Source organism: Quercus suber, unplaced genomic scaffold (assembly GCF_002906115.3).
Source record: "Quercus suber isolate HL8 unplaced genomic scaffold, Cork oak 2.0 scaffold_674, whole genome shotgun sequence".
Lineage (NCBI taxonomy): Eukaryota > Viridiplantae > Streptophyta > Magnoliopsida > Fagales > Fagaceae > Quercus > Quercus suber.
Genome location: NW_027070115.1, coordinates 1 through 18,347, shown reverse-complemented (window position 1 = coordinate 18,347; position 18,347 = coordinate 1). Strand labels below are relative to the sequence as shown.

The 18,347-nt window shown below is 37.9% G+C and overlaps 1 protein-coding gene across 2 annotated transcripts; it reads left to right on the top strand.

Moving 5' to 3' along the window:
* Positions 1-13,676: 13,676 nt before the first annotated feature.
* Positions 13,677-17,079, top strand: LOC112025393 (UBP1-associated protein 2A). 2 transcript variants are annotated; one of them, XM_024058065.2, is made up of 2 exons: positions 13,677-15,363; positions 16,670-17,079. In XM_024058065.2, the coding sequence occupies exon 1, from the start codon at positions 13,822-13,824 to the stop codon at positions 15,349-15,351; it is 1,530 nt and encodes a 509-aa protein (XP_023913833.2). In that variant the 5' UTR covers positions 13,677-13,821; the 3' UTR covers positions 15,352-15,363; positions 16,670-17,079. The 2 variants fall into 2 exon arrangements, with proteins under 2 accessions (XP_023913833.2, XP_023913834.2); XM_024058066.2 differs by having other exon boundaries at positions 13,677-15,372.
* Positions 17,080-18,347: the final 1,268 nt, after the last annotated feature.

The window sequence follows — 18,347 nt, the reverse complement described above, 5'->3', positions numbered from 1 at the left end:
TGGTAAGTCTCCAACGAATGTCTAAAACCCTAACACAATTTTGGGTGAGTCACAAACCAAATTGTGTTATGTCACCCAAGTAAAATTTTCAGGTCTTAGTGCTTTTATATTAAGCCATATGCATAAGTCAAAATTAAAATCTCTTTCATGTAATAAGTACATCATTTTGATCAACACTTTGGAGCCAAAATTTTATATCACCCATCTATCTGACCAAGACAGAGCAGGTCTTCGAAAGTAGAAGACATTACCACAGGCCTTTATTAATTATCATGATAGCTCCTGCATAAGCTATTGCTGAGGCTTTACTAAGAAATTACCTGAATGAAGTTAATGAAATGTTCAATATGGCCATCGATCTCTCCACCTTACTATATGAAGCATTTCCAACTATAACCAAGTTTGATGATCTATCATTTACATTTACATATAGAGAGGAATTATAAATGGTAAAAACAGTGACAAAAGCAATATTTTCTCCACTTCTGGATGTGTGGGAGGACATTGAAAATGGGCCTGGTTGAGAGCTTTGATGTCTGCAACATATATAAAACAAGAAACACACATAAGACACAACAAATAACCTATATATGAGGATTAAATGCAAAATTTTCTAATGGTAAGAAATAATACAAAACCATTTGACCACAGAGAGAGGAATGTTACAATTGTTACAAGAAAGTAGATGTATACATTGCACTACTTTTAGAAATGTCCATAAGTCATAATTTCCTGTAAAGAGGAATATTAAGTATTAACATTGAAATGACCCTTCTGTCGTTTATTCTCCAAAAAAAAAAAAAACATTGAAATGACCCCATAGTGTTGTGTGCATGTCCAAAACAAATTAAAAGGTAAGACTGAACATCTAATGATTAAATTCAGTTAAATCTACAACAAACAAATCAAAGTTCAGAATTTTTTGTTCCTGATATCTGAAGGGAGTCCTAGGGTATGAAGACCATGTATTACTGAGTAGAAAAAAGAAATCATGGCCAACCCACAAATGACCTAATACCTTAAGAGAAAGGAAAAAAATGAAAAACATTGCATTACACATAGGGCAGTTACACATTACATTACATCAAACAATTAGTATGCAATTTTTGCAACAAACCAAATGGCAATGCTAATGACTTTTTGTATGCATCCTATAGGAAAAGTAGCTTATAGTATAAATGCCATATTTGGTCCTTAAAATTTTATCAAATTTTTCTCAAGTTTCAAAAATACATAATTGAATGGCATATAGCATGCATTTTGATCTAATTGTGTATATCATGCATTTTGTTTTATTGCATTTAGAAGGATGCCACAGTTCAAACTAGCGTACCTAGTTTGCGAGACCACCACTCGTCAGTACCTCTTCCCTTAGGGCATTCTTCGGTTATGCCCCTCTGGTTACACAACCACATTACACCTTCCTTCTCCCCCCTTTCCATGGTGTGGTTCTCGACTTTTCCCACCTCGTCCATCTCATTCCTGATTCATGTTGAGACAGAGCGACCTTTCTTTCAGTCAATTGGGGGTTAGGGACGACCCTTCGAGTTTCTTTAAGATCCAGCCATGATAATCTATCTTTCATTGCAAGGAAAATGGGAGCATAGTGCGGAACAGTGCGTTATGCTATAGCATGGGTCAATGTACTGCTCTGCATCGTGTCGATACCTAATACAAACTGCAATGACATGTGAACATGATATCTTGTATAGTTTCCATTTCTGACATGTGCAAGTTCTTTGCAGCAGATTAACTCCATGTGTGTGATCCCCATGTCCAACAGTCCCTGGATTATGCAGTGTTTCTACTTGATATGATTGTTGTTGCGTGCTCAATCTCGTCACCCTGTGATGCTCCTCCTTCTCCTTATTTCTCATGAAGATATCCAAGGCATATTTACACCATTTTTTCCTCGAATTCAATTGGCTATGCTTTATTGCGATGATCATTAAAGTAAGCATTCAGTTTAAACCATGTGTATTTTACCATTGCCATAATGGGCAGGCTATGAGCACCCTTTAGAACACCATTGAAGCACTCAGAGACGTTTGTAGTCATCGCCCCATAATACACATGGTTTAAACTGAATGCTTACTTTAATGATCATCACCATAATGGGCAATGTATTTTACTATTGCCATAATGGGCAAGCTACGAGCACCCTTTAGAACACCATTGAAGCACTCAGAGACGTTTGTAGTCATCGCCCCATAATAGTAACCCTTGTCAAAAGTTAGAGCCCATTTGTCTTTGGGCACATCCTTTAGATATTGGTGCGCATCCCAATTAACATTCTCAATTAATTCAAAGGTGGCATTGAACTTTCGCTCCTGGGTAGCACTTGCTGCCCTCCATACTAGATTCTTTAAAGTTTTATTGTTCCATCTAGTGTTGACATTACTGCATAGATGACGAAGGCAGTAATGATGTTCTGTCATGGGAGGCTGCAAAAAGTCTCAACTAGTGTCTCTAAAGATAGCTTGTATCCCAGGGTGTATGTCAGATATGACAAACAACTTGCTCCTGTCGGTAACATACCTTCTTATACAAGCCAAGAACCAACCCCAAGTCTCTGTGCTCTCGCTCTCGACAACGGCAAAGGCTAGTGGATAAATCTTATTATTAGCATCTGTCGCCATTGCAATCATCAATTTTCCTTTATATTTTCCATAGAGGTGGGTTGCATCAATGCTGATCACAGGCCTACAATGCTTGAACCCAACAATACATGGATGAAATGCCCAAAATACGGACTTGAATGTATAGGCTACCCATTCATAATTATCTTCCACTAGTAACTTATACTTTGTACTTGGACTTGCATCCTTAAGTCCTGCCAAAAATGCCGCAACTCTACATAAGACTCCTTAAAATCCCCGTATATAGCTGCAACGGCCTTTTTTTTGGCATCCCATACCTTGTATGTGAACCATAATGATTTGCGTTAGAAATGAATATAAGTTAAATAATTATAGTTGAAGAAAACAAATCAAGACTTGTAAGGCTATAAGATGAAGATAATATTTCTTTCTCTTTATTCCTTTTTCTTTTCTTTTTTTCAATTTCATTTTTCATAAAATAAGGTATTCATGGGTTTTGGGAAAAAAGATTATGCTTATACTTCCATGAAGACCGATGTCTCTACATTGTATTGAAAAAAGAATGCAAGTTAAAGAATACCTTGTAGTGAGATACTTCATGTTTTAAGTCTGCCAAAGCAAGAAGGTGTAAGTTCTTTATCTTATACGCAGGATCTTCTCGTATATAGCACTCAAGTACGTATGTTAGGAACGCCGAATCAAGCATCCGACCATCATGAGCATTCTAAATTTTGTCGCATGTTTGGGGGCCCTTGCATTTTGCGATCTTCTAGACATTGTCTCCCTTGCAACAGATCGTACGGACTGACTATGGACAGGAATTATTCTTGCAACTCACCATAAGCCTCTCTGAGTCTGAATGCTCAGTTTTGAAGCTAAAATTCTCTCGCACTGCATACCAGGTTAACGCATGTCGCACCGCCAATTTAGTCGAGAATACCATCTCTTCCATTGGCTGCTAGGGGTGTGCAGAAAACCCACCGACCCGACCCGACCCGACCCGCCGGGTTGGGTCAGTTTTTAAGGCTTGGTGGGTTGGGTTGGGTTACAAAAAAAAAAAAAAAAAATTATAGCGGGTCGGGTTGGGTTTGGGTCATAAAATTACAAACCCACCAAATCCGACCCAATCCACCCATATTTAATATATATTTAAAATATATTATATATTTAATAATTTAAAAAAAAAACCAGCTGTAGAGCAGCAATTCTTCAGTTCCTCATACTAATACTAATTTAATATATATATATATATATTATATAATTAATAAATTTTTTAAAATAACCAGCTCTTCCTATCCTATATAAAAGTCAATTAGTTCACACAAATTCTAGTAAATTACTATTGTTGTTTAGTCATTAGCGTTGTTTGCCTTTAAGGAGTTACATTGATACTAATCTTTGGGTTTTTTAATATATTAATATTTATATTTTTTTCCACTCAATTTAATAATAATAATAATAAAATTTTGTAAAACACATGGGTTCAACCCGACCCATGTGGGTTGGGTTGGGTTTGGTTAGATTTATGTGATGGGTTGGGTTGGGTTGAATTTTTTTTGACCCACCATGGTGGGTTGGGTGAAAAAATCCTCTCAACCCGACCCATGCACACCCCTATTGGCTACTCCCCAAGCGTCCAACTTGATACTTCCGCTTGCATAACTGCTGATGGATCAAACATATTATCCCAAGTGTTTTTAGTGAACCATTCTGGCGAAGGATCGGGATCGAGGCATATGTCTCTATTCTCTTCTACAACCACCTCTTCGATATGATCAACATCCTTATGTTCACCCATGGTATCTAGGAGCTCCTCGAAGTCATCCCTAGTAACATCAATATGGGTTGCATCATCACCAAGTTCGTGATCATCTTCATTTTCGGATGTGCCCATATGCACGTCATAAAACTCATCAGCTCTTTAGGTAGGTAACTGCTTCTCTTTGTAATGTCTTAGAAAAAAGTTTCGTTTTCCCAATTTCATTATTGAAAAGAGATACATATTGTTGCAACTAGAAAAAACAATACCTAGTACTAAACACAACTATAAAATGTGTCTTCAAATGTCAGTTGACTGTTTAGACATGAGATATTGCCTCTCAAATTACTATTTTCAACACACCCGTCATGAGTGCTTCAAGTCCACTTACCAATACATTATTTTATGCTTCCTCATTCTTGAAAAGTTCCTATCAATTCTTGCAGTTTCACTTGCCTACTAACTATGGTTTGCTTGTTGTTAGGATTCCCATAACTTGATCAAATGGATGTAAAAGTGAATTAGAAAAGCTAAAACATTCACAGCCTTAAGTGAGCATGCACCAACTCTAAATGAGGATGTCAAAAACTCTTACAATTGGGAATCTTTGAGTTCAATTATTTCCTACTTGACGGAAAGATATCACTTAATTTCACCCATACGGGTAACATCATCTCAACTTTGCATAGATATGACTAAAGGACAACAATATATTCCTAAGATGGTTTTTTCACCCCTTTAAGAAATGCCCACAGTTGAATTCAAAATAGTATTGTTAAGAGAAACACACCACTTGGAGGGCACCATTTTTGGTTCCACCCATGCCATTTGATATTGAAAATCATCCCTGTTTTCTTCTCCTCACTGGTTCCTTGACTGGTCTCACCTTGCCTGAAAAGAACACAAACAAATACTAATATGCAAATCATTTAACTATAAGAATATGTATATGTAATAAGTATTGAATCGAAGTATAGTACCATGTCTAGTCCCACAGTCAAGAGGATGTGTCCGTGTCCGTTGCGGCCTTCGCGATCGATCCTCAATGTGTGAAGCCTCTGGTGGGGTGGGGGGGGGGAGGTGGGTATCTCTGTTTGGATGAACTCAGTATGCACAAACTCAGGGGGGACAGCACCAGGGGTGGGCATGAATCTCATCTCATCTCTACCATGTACATTTGCAGGGGCAATGCCAGTAGTCGGTGGGGGAGATGTATGGGTGGTGGGCAACAGAGATGTAGTAGAGGATGTGGGTGGGCTTGTATCATCACGAACCATGGATGAGGACCGAGATGTGTCGTAATGGGCAAACGTATAGGATGGACATGCATCATCGTGTGCCATGGATGGCAGTGGACCGGTCGCATCGCAGCCCATGTCATAACCAGTGTCCAAACACATCTCATTTGCTGTCTGACTTGCCTCCTCCATGGTGTGGTCATGCATGGGTGTGTGATGCCGACCAGATGTCGGATGTCGATTAGATGTATGACGTTGACTAGATTGACGACCTCCATGACCTTGATGTCCACCTACTTGCCGACCACACCCTACAACCAATTCATTTGTGTTGCCCACAGCGCGTGCATCGTCCAAGGTCAACCGACTGATCTCTTTAATAGCTTTCAAGGCATTAATATAGTCGGTGTAGATCTCGGACCTTGGTTCACACTTCGCCATAATCTTCAACTGTGATTCAACCTGTCACAAGTATACAAGAGTAGTGTTAGTAGGTTGAGCTAAATTATGTGAAGCGATGACATTTATAACAGAACAACCTTTGTAAACTTAGCAAAGTGTCCCAGTACAAGGTCTCTTTTGTAATATGGCGTAGAGTGCAAGGACGAAACCACACCATATACTCATCATTGTAGCTCATCTCCCCATGAAAGGGTGGTGCATCAGCAATTGCGGCATGCGCATCCCATATAGCAATATGCATGGCATGTACTTCAACCCAGTTTCTATCTAGCTTGCCCTGGAGTGTTATCTTGTGAAGTTCAATCTAAGTATCGACATCGACTAGCATGCCTTGCTTCATCCCAAACTGTCGGAGAACACATTTAGGGTGATGGCTTTCAACCATCTAAAAATGTATGAGCGGCACGATAGACCTCCATATGTGTTGGCCTGCCATACAATATATGGCCAAGGAACCCAACACAAACTTGTATGGCTCCTAGACAATTTGCAATGATCCAACAAATGCAAATTACCATATTAATAATACAATTAGAAAAAATGTGTAACGAATGTGAATAATACATGCCAACAATGTTTAACTCAAAAATAAAAATGTTTATTCATTCCAAAGTGAATTGTAAGTACAACAACTACATGCCAAAGCGGCCCCAACAAAGGCACGATACTTGATTTGGCTATAGCAAAGTAAGCAACATACAATAAGTGCGTAGGACATGCATTGGATGTTTAGTTGTGCATTTAGCCCCTTTCCATCTAGCAAACAACACAAACATAACCTACATATTAGTTACTTACATAATTCTCATGTGAAAATGTAAAACAGTAACTATCTAAAATCCTACATACCTGATAACAAGTGGACTTGGCGGCAGTGCTTGGTGTGGATGCCTCATCATAGGACATATGTGTGGAAACCTCGCCCACGCCCACAACTACACCAATAGTAGTGCATTGCCAATCTGCTTGGCTATCTTCTCTGATAATTTACAGAGGTGTCTATATAACCAACTTAATACTGCACTACCCCAACTATAATTCTTTTCGTTGCTGATTGGATTGAAAAATTGCAGATGCATAATTGAGAGTTGTTCGCCAGACTTGTCCATAAACAACATACCACCCAACATCCCCAGTATGTAAAATCGAGCATACTACTGCACAATCACCTCAGTGACGTCAGCTGGGAGAGGGTTGCTAAATCGCTCTTCAAGCCAACACGCTTTTACCCTCGGCCATTCCATCGCTGCAGTGTTCTTAACAGCATCAACTTCTATGTTCGACGGCCTATGCCCTAGCAATTCGGTGCAGAGGTTGCCCCAATCTTACATATGGGTAAATCTCACCACCGGCAAGCCATCTATAGGTACCCCCATTATAACCTCCATGTCTTGTAGCGTGATGGTCATCTCACCGTGGGCAAGTGGAATGAGTGTGTCTACAGCCGCCATCTCTCCACCAACACCGTGATCAATTCATGGTCAATGTCTATATTTAGGACCCAAAGTAGCCCCTCTAAACCCATATCTATGATATAAGCGACAATCCGTGGATCCAACCCACCTTTAGGAACACTTATAAATCGGTGACAACAAGTCAGTACACCTGGCAATCGTTGCAGCGTTCTTAACAGCATCGACTTCTATGTTCGGCGACCTATGCCCTAGCAATTCAGCGCAGAGGTCGCCCCAATCTTACATATGGGTAAATCTCACCATCGGCAAGCCATCTACAGGTACCCCCATTATAACCTCCATGACCTGTAGCGTGATTGTCATCTCACCGTGGGCAAGTGGAATGAGTATGTCTCCGGCCGCCATCTCTCCACCAACGCCGTGATCAATGCATGGTCAAGGTCTATATTTGGGACCCAAAGTAGCCCCTCTAACCCCGCATCTATGATATAAGCGACAATCTGTGGATCTAACCCACCTTCAGGCACACTTATAAATCGGTGACAACAAGTCAGTACATTTGGCACTTCCTACAAACGGAGCAGCATTGTATTAATAATAGCATGCACTAAGCACATAATAAATATGCTTAAAACTTAAATGCCAATGCTAGGGACAAGTGCATAGTAAGAAAAATCTTTCTACTACACTACGATTTTGGACAAGTGCATACCTCGCCTGCCCAAGGATCATCCCAAAGTGAACTTGAACAATGCACAGGCTGCCTCGCCAATAAAGGTTGGATAGAGGGTCTTGCTCCATGTGGGTCCATATCTAACATAAATTAAAGGTGATTAATGGCCCATTGTACTTAAAAGTAATCAAATACAACAATATGCATCCTAGAAGCCAACCCAAACACAGGATAAACATGGAAGCCAAAAGGATTGAAAGGAGATACTGATGCATATCTAAAATTTTAAAATCCCAATAAATTTCCCAAATTATAATTTTTTTTTTCTAAATATACGAAATTGGCCATTCCCTCACTTCCCCTAGCAGTGGACAATGAATTTTGCCAACAAAATTTCTCTCAATAAACAAATTAGAGCAACCATCACTGAAGAAAGTGCAAACCTATCATGTTATCAAAATCACAATAGTTGAATAAAATATAGAAATTGTTAATTAGAACAACAGCATAATATAATGCATCAATGTGATGAAGCCCTAACAAGTTTTCATAGCCACAAATTACCCACAAATTAATCCCAATCCCAATTACTGACATATACCCACAAATAACCCTAACCCCCAAATGCTCAAACAAATATTGAGATAAGGAGAATGTACCTTGTGATTCCAAACTAAAGATGCAGATCAAGAGTGAGAGTACAGAGCATGAGCGAGAGGAAGAGTACAGAGCAAGAGCAAGAACGAGAGTGAGAGCGAGAGCGAGAGCGAGACTAAGAGGGAAAGTGAGAGTGAGAGCGAGAGCGAGACTAAGAGGGAGATTGAGAGTGTGTGGGAGATTGAGAGTGAGATTGAGAGAGTGAGAGGGAGATTGAGAAAGTGAGAGTGATGGGAGAGTAAGACTGAGTGGAAGAGAGGGAGATTTAGAGAATTAAGCGTGGGTGTTAAAAACAAGGGCGAAAAAGTGTTTTCAATATAAACGAGTAGTACCTAGGTTGAACCCGACCATACTCGAGTTCACTAAACTCGAGTATGGTGGACTATAATTATGTGGAACCTGAGCCATACCCGAGTTCAGTGAACTTAAGTATGAGTCTGGATCGTGGAAGTAATTAACCTGAGCCATACTCGAGTTTACGGAGTTTGGGTACTGTGTATTTCAATAACACATTACTCGAGTCCACTAAACTCAAGTTCAGAGCACACAGTACTTGAGTTTCTTAAATTCGAGTACCATTTAGAACTCAAGTTTGAGAAACTCAAGTACTAGAAAAGCGGTAGATTACTATTTAGTTCCAAAACAATGCTAGATTGCCACAAAATTTGCCAAAACATGATATTTGGCTATTTTCACCAACATTTGTGTGTCTAAGCATGTGCACGCACACACACATATAGAAGATTTATGATAGGAAAAAAATAAAAAAGGTGGCAAAAGATACGAACTGTATCATAACTTCTCATTAGAGCTATTATTTTGATTTGACAAAATTGGACCTGTGCTCATTATCATGCTCAAATCCAATGAATAAAAACAAGTAAAAGTAAAGGACTTTGGGTTATGTGGAAAACAAGTCAACTTATACCAAACCCACCAAAATGATGAGTAAAGTTGATATGTAAGTCACATGGGTTGACCTAGTTTTTCTTCTTTTTCTTTTATTTTTTATTTTTGGAAACCCCCCCCCCCTAAAATTTTAGGTTTGGAAATCAAAAAATTGATATTGATTCACAAATGTAAATTTGTATTGATGAATGATTAGATACAATTATCTGTTATTATAATCATATGATTCAATTTTGCTAGAAAAGTCTTCAATTTAAGAACCATGCCAATGTAATCTCAATTCAAACACAAGATTCTTTTGCTTTGATTGGAATAATATGGATTGAACCGTCTGTACATGGAGTTACAATGAATCATTGGGTTAGTCCTTGTTAGGGACTCTTTTTCTTCATGCTTTCTGTATTTGAAGGTGTGTGGTGGAGGCGCCTTGGGGCTGCAGAGCTTTGATGTATTAGAGTTCTTGAAGTTTGATTATAATATAAGTTTGAGGTTTGGAATAACAATCTGAACAACAATATGTGTAATGGAGAATCTTAGGGGCCATTTGGTATGGATATTTGAGCAACAATTTTAAGTTTTTAAACAACATTACACGTATTTTCACATACTTTTTCATCCACACGTATTTTCAAAAAAATACAAATAACGTTACTAGAACAACGTTACAAAATAGACCCTTAGTATTTGAAGATTTAGATGTGGAAGTTTTTATAGATTTAGTCTTGAATCCAATAAAGTTTCAATGTTTGGAATTCTTGAAGTTCGTAGAAACTTTCAAAACTTTTAACTACCAAAATCGTCTGCAAAATAGAGTAACCACATTGCATCGCAGAGTGTGGTGTGGTGTGGTATGTAGTTTTGTGTTAAGAAAACTACACAAAATCGCACCGTACCGCACTTATATACATACATACATATATATATATATATATATATTATGAACTAGGTGTTGATGACTTGATCCTTTAAATATAAAGATGAGGCATTTCACACCTAAAAATTGTTGGACTACTTTTAATTAGCCAAAAACAAAGAAAAACTAGCACAACATTTTAAAAATTGGCCAAAACAAAGGATAAACTAGCTTTGGAATAGGCCAAACCAACCGAAAATTCTGGAAAATGTTGCAGCCCAAAACCAACCAAACTGCACCCTAATACACAATATAAAAACGCATATGTGACTGCAAAACTAAGGTGCGGTGTAGTGATGGTTTTAGTCAAACCGCACCTTGCAATGTGGTAATAAAAATGGACCAAAACTGCACCATGAACATTTCTACTTTTGGAAAAATTATACAGTTCTCATGGTGGACCACGTCACTTGTCCACCATTCCACTAAAAAGCTCTCCCCTATTTAAAATTGCTGAGTTAGTTTATGATAAAAAAAATTTTAAACAGAAATTGATTTTTTTATTAAGCTGACTTAGCAATTTTAAACAGATGAGTCTTTTAGTGGAATGGTAGACAAGTGATATGGTCCACCAAGATGACTGTATAATTTCTCCTACTTTTGATAGTATTTAACCCTCCATAAGATTAATGATTACTTCTATTTATAAGAGCCTTGAGGAGGTTGAATTATACATGGTTAATTTTTATTGGTGACAAAGGTCATAAATTAATTAGAGGAACATTAGGTTTTGTTCTCCAAGGGACATATATTATTATTTGATTCACCTAATTCTTTTAAAAAAAATTCACTCCTTCAAGGACAATTGGGTGGTGAGCTTAATGAACTTGAAGGACATACTTTAAAAATAGAGATCGTAATCTAAGACATCACTTTCTAATATATATATATATATATATAGTATTTTAATTTTAAGAGGCACATAATAATTTTTAATTGGGCTAATTATGTCACTTTTTGTTAATTTTAACATAACAAATTAACAATATTGGTACACTTTGAAATTGTCTTCTATTTGTAACTCTAACTCCTCTCCATTTCAATTTTTGTCTATTCTCATGATTGGAATCAGATCTTAAAATTTTAAAGGGACAATATAAAATGGACATTTTCTAAAAGAGTGATGTTAGAGATATTACAAATTTTACTATATAAATCTTACCAACTAACTTGTCCTAAGCACCAAATATAATTCAAGTATTTATTTATTGGGCAAGACTTAAATACAATGTTTAGGTGCTATTGCTTAGGTTTCCATCTTAAAATTCTATCATGTGAATTTTTCCTAATGGGATGGAAGTATATTTTTTAATTATGTAGCCAGATGGCTAAATCTTAAGAAGTGAATCTAAGAAACAGCACTTAAAGTACTATACCTAAATTTTGTTCTTATTTATTAGTGGTTGAAACTCACCTATTAGATCTCCAAAATAAAAAAAAAAAAAATACCAATCTCATATTAATTGTCATACGATTAGTTTGTAAGTTTTATATAATAAACTTTGTAAATATTTTTAGCATTTTGTTTTCTAACATGGAGAGGTTACAAAATTTCAAAATAATTGATAATTATTTTATTTATAAAATATTTAAATATAAATATTTAAAATTTAAAATAATAGTAATAAAATTTCAAGGGAAAAATGGTATATTATTTTGATGGGGAAATTACAGTAAACCCACTTGTGGTTTGACCTGTTTTCACTTTGCCTACCCGTAGTTTAAAACTTAACACTTTATCGACCTATGTTTAGCTTCGTTTGGTCTCTGTTACCCATCTTTGGCTTTTCCGTTAAAAAACAACTTTTACCACCAAAACATAACATAACACGAATCAAAAAGTTAGGGTTTGAATTTTTTGAAAGAGTTTGGGTTTTGGGGTTTTGTGTCTCTATGCAAACTACTGGTCCTTTGTTGAAATTCCTTTGAAAAATAATGAAGAAAGGAAAAAGGCAAGAAAGATAAGATTGTTTATGATGAACCGTCAAAAAAGTTCTACATTGGGACCCACTATAGAGTGGAAATCAAAATTAAGACTCTTTCTTTTGTTGACTGGGAATGAAAAAGCATGAAAACTTTGTAATAATGCACAAAATGTCTTTGTAACACTAAAAGAAAATATCTCTCTCATCTGTCACGCTAAAATTCAAAAAGCACTGTCTCAACGCCGTGAAATCGAGGTCACCATCGCCGTTGGTGGTAAAACTCATCAATGCCATACTGAGTTTACTTCGAACCCATTAGTCAATTCTTCGTAACGAGCCCATCTTTCCTCTGCTGCAACTCAACTCGCTGCCACTCCTCTTCTAGCGTCGTCGACGCCACCAAAACGCTGTGGAAATCCCTCTGCTTACACTCCAACAATGACTCTCGATCCTTCAACGGCCGCTCCATTGAGGCCACTATCGTTGTCGTGAAATCGACAACCTTATGTTTGGGCAATTAGGTGTTGTTTTGCTCGGAAAAATTTGGGGGAAATGGCTTAGACGTAAATACCGAAGAATTCAGGGGCAAATCGGGGAACTTTTGGGGGTTTACGTTAACGATGTCGTTCAATTGTACCGAATCGGAGGAGGAGACTTTTCTGGTGAGATAATCGAGCAAGGGTATTCGGTTAAGCAAAGTGGTGGCAGTGACTCCCTACATGCGAGCCTTCTATATATACTCGATGTGCTTGAGGTGGTGGTTGTTGATGAAGAATAGTAGGGTTTATAAGGTGTAGAGATTGCCTTGTTTCTATAACCTAAGCTCTTTTAAAAATTCAAACCTTAACTTTTTTATTCGTGTTATGTTATGTTTTGGTGGTAAAAGTTATTTTTTAACGAAAAAACCAAAAGTAGGTAACAGAGACCAAACATAACTAAATACAGGTAGACAAAGGGTTAAGTTGAAAAAAAAAAGAAAAAAAAAAGAAAAAAAAAGAGGCATATGATTGAAAATATTGAAGCTTTTTTTTTTTTTTTTTTTTTTTAAGAGGCATATGATTGAAAATATTGAAGCTTTTTTTTTTTTTTTTTTTTTGAGAAACACAAAAATATATTGAAGTTAGTTAACGTAAAATTTGTCTTTTTTTAGTGCAATTGTAAACCGAGCTCAGCTGAACTGAAAGTAAAGGCAATCCAAAATTCCAAAGAACCTAAACCCTAGCTTTGTCTCTCAGCCACACTTGTTAAGCTTTCTCTCTACTCTCTACCAATGGCGAGGAAGCGAAAGCTCGATTCCCAAACCCAATCCGGCGAACCAACAATCGAACCTCCACAGAAACAACAACAACAGCAGCAGCAGCAGCAGCAACAGCAACAGCAACAACAAGAAAACATCGAATACGAAGAAGTCGAAGAGGAAGTTGAAGAAGAAGTAGAAGAAGAAGTGGAAGAAGACGAAGACGAAGACGAAGACGATGAAGATGACGAGGAACAACAACAACAAAATGCGGCCAATCAGACGGCTAATTCCACCTCCACCTCAGCCGGCGCTGATGGCGACGACGGCGACGGAGACGACGATGAGCCGATACAGAACCTTCTGGAACCTTTCAGTAAGGACCAGATTATAAACCTACTCCGCGAAGCAGCGGATAAGCACCGTGATGTGGCGGATCGGATCCGAAAGGTGGCGGATGAGGACCCGGCCCACCGCAAGATCTTCGTCCACGGTCTCGGTTGGGACACCACCGCCGAAACCCTAACCTCGGTGTTCAAGCAGTTCGGCGAGATCGAAGATTGCAAGGCGGTTTGCGACAAGATCTCAGGTAAATCCAAGGGTTACGGTTTCATCCTCTTCAAGAGCCGCCGTGGCGCCCGGAATGCTCTTAAGCAGCCTCAGAAAAAGATCGGAAATCGGATGACGGCGTGCCAGCTGGCGACGATTGGGCCTGTTCCGATGGGTAATTCTGCGGCGGTAGCAGCTACGTCTTCGGTGGCGGCCCCCGCGGCGCCGTTGTCGGAGTATACGCAGAAGAAGATATATGTTAGTAATGTTGGGGCGGAGTTGGATCCAAGGAAATTGCTCGCTTTCTTTGCTAGGTATGGAGAAATCGAAGAAGGACCGTTGGGACTTGATAAGGTTACTGGGAAGCCAAAAGGGTTTTGTTTGTTTGTTTATAAGACAGTTGAGAGTGCTAAGAAGGCTCTAGAAGAGCCTCACAAGAATTTTGAGGGCCATATATTGCATTGCCAGAGGGCTATTGATGGTCCCAAGCCAAACAAGTCTCAGCAGCATCAACATCAGCAACAGCAGCAACACCAGCATCACCAGAACCCGAACCCACATACTGTGCCATTCCAGAGGAATGATAATCCTGGATATGTTGCTGGAGCGCCTGGTACTGGGCCGGGTCATTTGATGGCTCCTGCTGCAGCTGGAGCGGGAATGGGGTATAATCAGGGTGCTGCAGCAGCTCAGGCTTTGAATCCTGCACTTGGACAGGCCATAACGGCGTTGCTGGCTAGTCAGGGTGCTGGATTGGGGTTGACTAATTTGTTGGGGACGCTTGGTTCGGCTGCAGCTGCTGTGAACCCGGGTGTGCCTGCTGCAGCGGGGCATGGGATGCAGGGTGCTTATCCGAGCCAGACAAATATTAGTCCCGGAGTGATTGGAGGGTATGGAAATCAAGGAGGATTGCAGGGTGGTTACCCGAGTCAACAGATGGGTCAAGGCGGTTCTGGAAGGGGCCAGCATGGAGCTGGGCAGTATGGTAACATTGCTCCTTACATGGGGCACTAGATTGTCCCTCAGGTATTGCAGGTTCACACTCTTTCCTTTATAGTTTTGTGCCTTAGGTAATATACTAATTGATTCTAACTTGTAGAGAAGTATGGAAATTATGCTAAGGATAAAAAATTGTTTGTTATTTATCATTGTTCCAATGGCTAACATGATGCTGTGCTGTTATATTATATGGTATATGGTATGTTTATACCATTTGTTCTGCCTGTATTATCCTTTTCCGATGTTTTTATACCATTTGTTCTGCCTGTATTATCCTTTTCCGATGTTGGCGGTGCTCTACTTTTGGTAAAGGAAGGACTCTATAAGCTGGAACCAGTTATTCACGAGTAAGATACTTATGTTAAAGGATGTGGACAAAGAAACCACCATAGTGTTGGATTGATTCGATGTCATTGATCACTTAATGTATTTCTTGATTTTCCCATTCTTGACAATTAGAGTTGGATGGACCACTTTATTTCTGAATTTTCTGTTGATGATTTGCAATATAAGAGAGCTCTAGAGGCATTTAAGTACCCATACATGTATGTATGCATTTATTTGTGCATGCATGCAGCTTGTGTATTGCATACCGTTATGTAGTAATTCTCACTGCCACTTGAAATTTTTGTGATTTTTGTCTGCTTTTTAATCCTGTCTTGTGTGGATATCTTTGAAAAGTAGTAGTTTCGCCTTATGCTGTATCTGTTGTCATGCTTACAGGAAGAGCTAATAGTGACCTTAATTTTTTGGTATGTTTGTGGGGGGGGGAGGGATAGGTGGGGGGGGGGGGGGGGGGGGGGGGGGACCTCTTTATGGTCCTGCATTAGCATCAAGAACCAGTTTGTTTTTCTACATTTTGAATTGCAATCATCTTCTGCCTTTATTCACCAGGTTTAATACAACTTCAATGTTTCTGTCCTTTTTCTCCCTAATTTCAAAGCTAATTTTCTTATCACATGGATTTCATGTCTATTAATTTTCTTATCGCATGGATTTCATGTTTATTTTTCTCTACAAAGGTAAGTGATAGATTACATTTTAAACTACATCTTTAGCAAATTCTTCAAACTGTTTTCTGTTCTGTGCCACCATTATTTCTTCATATTTTATCAAGGATGGTTTCTCTTTGGAGTTCATAGGTTTAAGGATGTTATCAGATAAATTTTTCCACAATCTTGATTAAATATTGAACCACATAATTGTTTTTTTGAACTTTACTCATATATTTTACTAATTTATCCGCTCAACCCTTTCTGTAAAGGATCTGGTCTTAAAAACCTTCATTTGTTTTCATGAAATCTTTTTTCATGCTTTCTTATTCATTTTGCAGATCCTACTTAGGTGCATCAGTCTTTTAGTACTGGCCTGGTGATTCTTCTGAAGTTTAAGGAGCTGATGCAAATGGCGTCTTTATATTATATGATGAAATGTTACTGTTTGGAAACTACAAGACCAGAATCTTAAAATTGTCATTTGGAGTTTTTGTTTTCCCTACTGTTTTAATCCCCGTTTCTCTTTGCTTTCCTTTCAAAATATTGTAGTATTTTGACTTCCCATATACCGTTTAAATGCCTTGGAACTGTTTTATTATTTTCAAGTTAACATCTATTGTACTTCATGGAGTTTGGGAGTTTTAAACAAACGTACCTTTTGAAATTTCTGTGTTATTTATCAAATAATGGTTGTATTCTATAGCCCTTGAGTTGGTTAATTGATGCTATGTATTTTACTTGGTTTTGATATAGTTGCTTTGGTTTATTTGTGTAATACATTTACACTCTTGAATCTGTTTTGTCTGATTTTGTAAATATGGTACGCTTAGTTATGGAACTGAATGGTATGTATCAAAATTTTTTTTATGTAACTGAATGGTGCTCCATAAGTTAAAAGGTTATGTATTACTGTGTTCTATTGAAATTTGAAGACCACATTGTTCATGATTATATCTTGACTGTTTTTTATTATTATAAAAATGGTATTTTATTGCGCACAATAATGAAAACGACATAGCCTAAAAGAATTACAAAAAAATTATGCACAAAGGTATATCTAACTTCTTATCTTTCAGTTTGCTTACAACTACTTCTACTGCAGGTAAGGCTTTCATGCAGGTTTACAGGCCATGGTTTTTACTACCTTGCGTTAGTTGTTACACTCTAGCAATTACTTACCCAAAACACATAGGACTAAAATGTATGCTTCCAGATTTTTTTACTTTTTATCTCACCCTTTTTATTTTTAAATAAAACCCCAAAACTAGCTTTTTCCGAAAATAAGCTAACTTTTATCTTTTTGTCTCACCTTTAGCCAATAGGCTATCAAATGGGTTAGTTGGAAATATTTTATGGAGATTTGAAATGATGTTTTTATTTGTGGTCCTAATAGGCAGATTCATGGATTTTCCCCCTACTTGGGCCTGAACACTATAAGTATATGGTTATTTGTCTGTTATTTTGGTAAAGAGGATGTAAAGTACTTTTAGTGATTCAATTTTTTTCAAGAAGGGGTGTGGATTTTGTGGTTTACTAGGATAGATTTGTGTTGCTCCAGCAGCTGCCATTTTCAGTCTCAGAGGTTTCAAATGTATATGTTTTGGGTAGTTCTCTCTCTCTCTCTCTCTCCCACACACACACACTATATATATATATATATATAGGAAAGGAATAAGCTTAAAATACAACTCTATCCTAATATGATGAATTGGGTGTTTAAGTGTTTTGTTGACCACACTTTCATGCTTCTCACAACCAAATAATATTGGAGGCCGATTTACCAAAAAAATATTATTGGAGGCCTGCTCTGTGATTGCTGCAACAGATTTGTCAGGTTGCTGATTTTCCTAAGAGAACTATGTGACTTCATCAAGTAGAAGGTAACACATTAGACTTACAGTTTGATGATTGATTTCTTGTTCATATTACAATCCTATTTGCTCCATGTATTAATTTATGAGGGTTTTTGAAGGCTAGTGTGTCTCTGTCACATTCAAGCTGTGTGTGATAATTGAA